Here is a 2400-nt window from a genome sequence, read left to right on the forward strand (position 1 = left end):
GTCATTCCCACCACTGGTTTAGACCACATAACCCTTTCCACTCTTCACCCAGAACATCAGCAGCTACTTCTGTGGCTATGTGATTCTCATAGACTATACAAAGCTTGCCTTCATTGTCCACTTCAGTGAGTTTCTGACAGCTGATGGCTGGGAAGGAGATATTCAGCTCCATCGCAACACCTTGTCATTCTTAATGTCTTCACAACCAGTGAAACAATAATTCCAAAATATTTTCATCTCTCTTTCTTCAATTGCCTTTCTGTTTCACTTCTCGGTACTTAATACATTATCATCACTCTTTTTTTCTGTAGACGTATTCCATAAACCATTTCTGTTTCTTTCTTTTTTTTTTGGTTTATGCAACTTTATTGAAGAAAAATAAATCAATTACTAGGAGAGTTATTAGTTGATCACTCATCCATTGACAACTCACATCATTTATTCAGTGCTATATTGAACAGTATTGGAAGATAGATTAACTAATAGCTCCAAGCCTCCTAATAATTTAAATGAAAATTACAAAATGTTTTGAGACCCTATTTTGGAATACAAAGGGTGTTTGACTTCCAATTTACATTCTCTGTAGAACAAGAACAGGTCATTCCTTTATTGACATGCATAAAATACATCACATTTTCTGTTCTGCTGATGCTGTAATTCAATCTCAATTCTCCAGCCACATCAGTTATGAGCATAACGTATATCATATAACCTCAAATCTCCAACAGTGGAAGGCTTAAACAAGTATGGATGCGCTAGAATAATGCTTCCTTTGATGTGACAGCTGAGCATCCATCTCCCTCCCCCTCAGATGGTTTCTTCAGCATGTTAGAGCAGTGAGGATTGGTTTAGTCTCATACCAAGTTAGAGTGAAGACATTGGCCACATGATACACATGCTCCAGTTTTAAAAAAAATTTCTGAATCTTGGGCAATTGTTCTCTTGTTAACTACTTTACAGTTTCTAAAAGCAGTTATTGTCCAAAACTGGAAGAACTTAAGTCTTCTCAGATGAGCATGTGAATGAATGGAGGCAGGTAAACAAAAAATAAAATTAAAAAAGATAAGGTCTGATAGGGGAGCAGCTGGATAAGAAAATCAAAAGAGGAACAATAATTTAAAGTTTATTCCAGCTATAATGCAGGTTATTCTGACTTTAAGGTAGCATCACATGGCATACTTCTGAGTCCATTCCCGAGATATTCTGTTGTACTTATCTCTGTCCATTTTATAGATCTGTGTAATCTCTGGCACTAGGGGGTCATCTGGGTTTGGATCACATAGCAGTGAACAAATGGATAAAAAAACTTTAGAAATAGTTAAAGCAGGAGACCACTGTGATCTTAGAATATCAAGACAAATGCTGCCATTACTGTTAATATTTGGATGATAAATTCTTGTTGTAAATGCAACCTTAGGTGGTTTGAAGGGGTAGTCTGTAGGAAAATGAATTGTCAAAAAGAATACACCACCTTGATATGGGCTGTCATTAGGTCCCATAATTGTGGCTTGCCAATGAAACATGTCATCTCCAACCGGACCTGCAGAACATTGTGCTGGAGGGTCATGGGGGAAATCATTAAGTTCCTTATTAATCCATTTCAGCGCCATAGTCTGTGCTTTTCGCCGGGCTCTTCACTATCCCGATGTGTACTCAAAGGTCCGGCCAAAAGTCTTGATCAGCCCCACGGTGAGGAAGGATTGTCTCTTCTCACACCGGCTCTGCCAGACACAGGCGAACAGAGGGGCCAGGGCTTCCTGGAGCTGCAGCCTCGGCCTCCTCCCTGCACGGCAGCTGGTGCCTCCCCGGCCCTATGGGGCTCATGCGCACAACACCCCATTTCTGTTTCTGAAAGGCATTCAATGGCAAGGAAAATAGCCAAGGCAGATTTTCCTAGAGACATTTACATTTAGTCTTCTTCACCTGAAGGAAAACTCCCGAGATAAGCTTTTCTATTTTAGGAGGAGAAGATGGCCAAGATTCTGTGCATGGGCCAATGAAACCCATGTTCCATGTCCACAGAAAACACTGATAAGTAATTGAAGACTAAAGCCACTAAATAATTCCTTCCCTTCAGGGGTACCAAGGAGATAAAATGCATAAGAGACTCTGAGAAGGATGCCAACACCCCTAAATGTGTTTGCCAAGAAGGAAACACTGATTATTGGATACGATGGTATTTGTGGCCATGGACCAGACAGCAGACCACAATTTAGATACAAAGCAGCTAATAGCAGAGCCACCAGCATGATGTGATCTCATATATCTATAGGAAAATACCATTCAAAATGTGTCAATATTGATTATATATACAGTTTGATATAGGAAGTAGAGATCTGTCACATGACTCTTAGTGACATAGGTGGTCAATACATAGTAAATTTTATATAGATTTATATA

The 2400-nt window shown here is 39.5% G+C and overlaps 1 protein-coding gene across 1 annotated transcript; it reads right to left on the reverse strand.

Annotated features, from left to right (window-relative positions):
• Window positions 1-1107: 1107 nt before the first annotated feature.
• LOC128121791 (ubiquitin-conjugating enzyme E2 D3-like) lies at window positions 1108-1727 on the reverse strand. Its single transcript, XM_052756786.1, has one exon. The coding sequence runs from the start codon at window positions 1608-1610 to the stop codon at window positions 1167-1169; it is 444 nt and encodes a 147-aa protein (XP_052612746.1). The 5' UTR covers window positions 1611-1727; the 3' UTR covers window positions 1108-1166.
• Between the last annotated feature and the right edge of the window lie 673 nt (window positions 1728-2400).

Source organism: Peromyscus californicus, unplaced genomic scaffold (genome assembly GCF_007827085.1).
Source record: "Peromyscus californicus insignis strain IS unplaced genomic scaffold, ASM782708v3 Scaffold_3__1_contigs__length_106647218, whole genome shotgun sequence".
Lineage (NCBI taxonomy): Eukaryota > Metazoa > Chordata > Mammalia > Rodentia > Cricetidae > Peromyscus > Peromyscus californicus.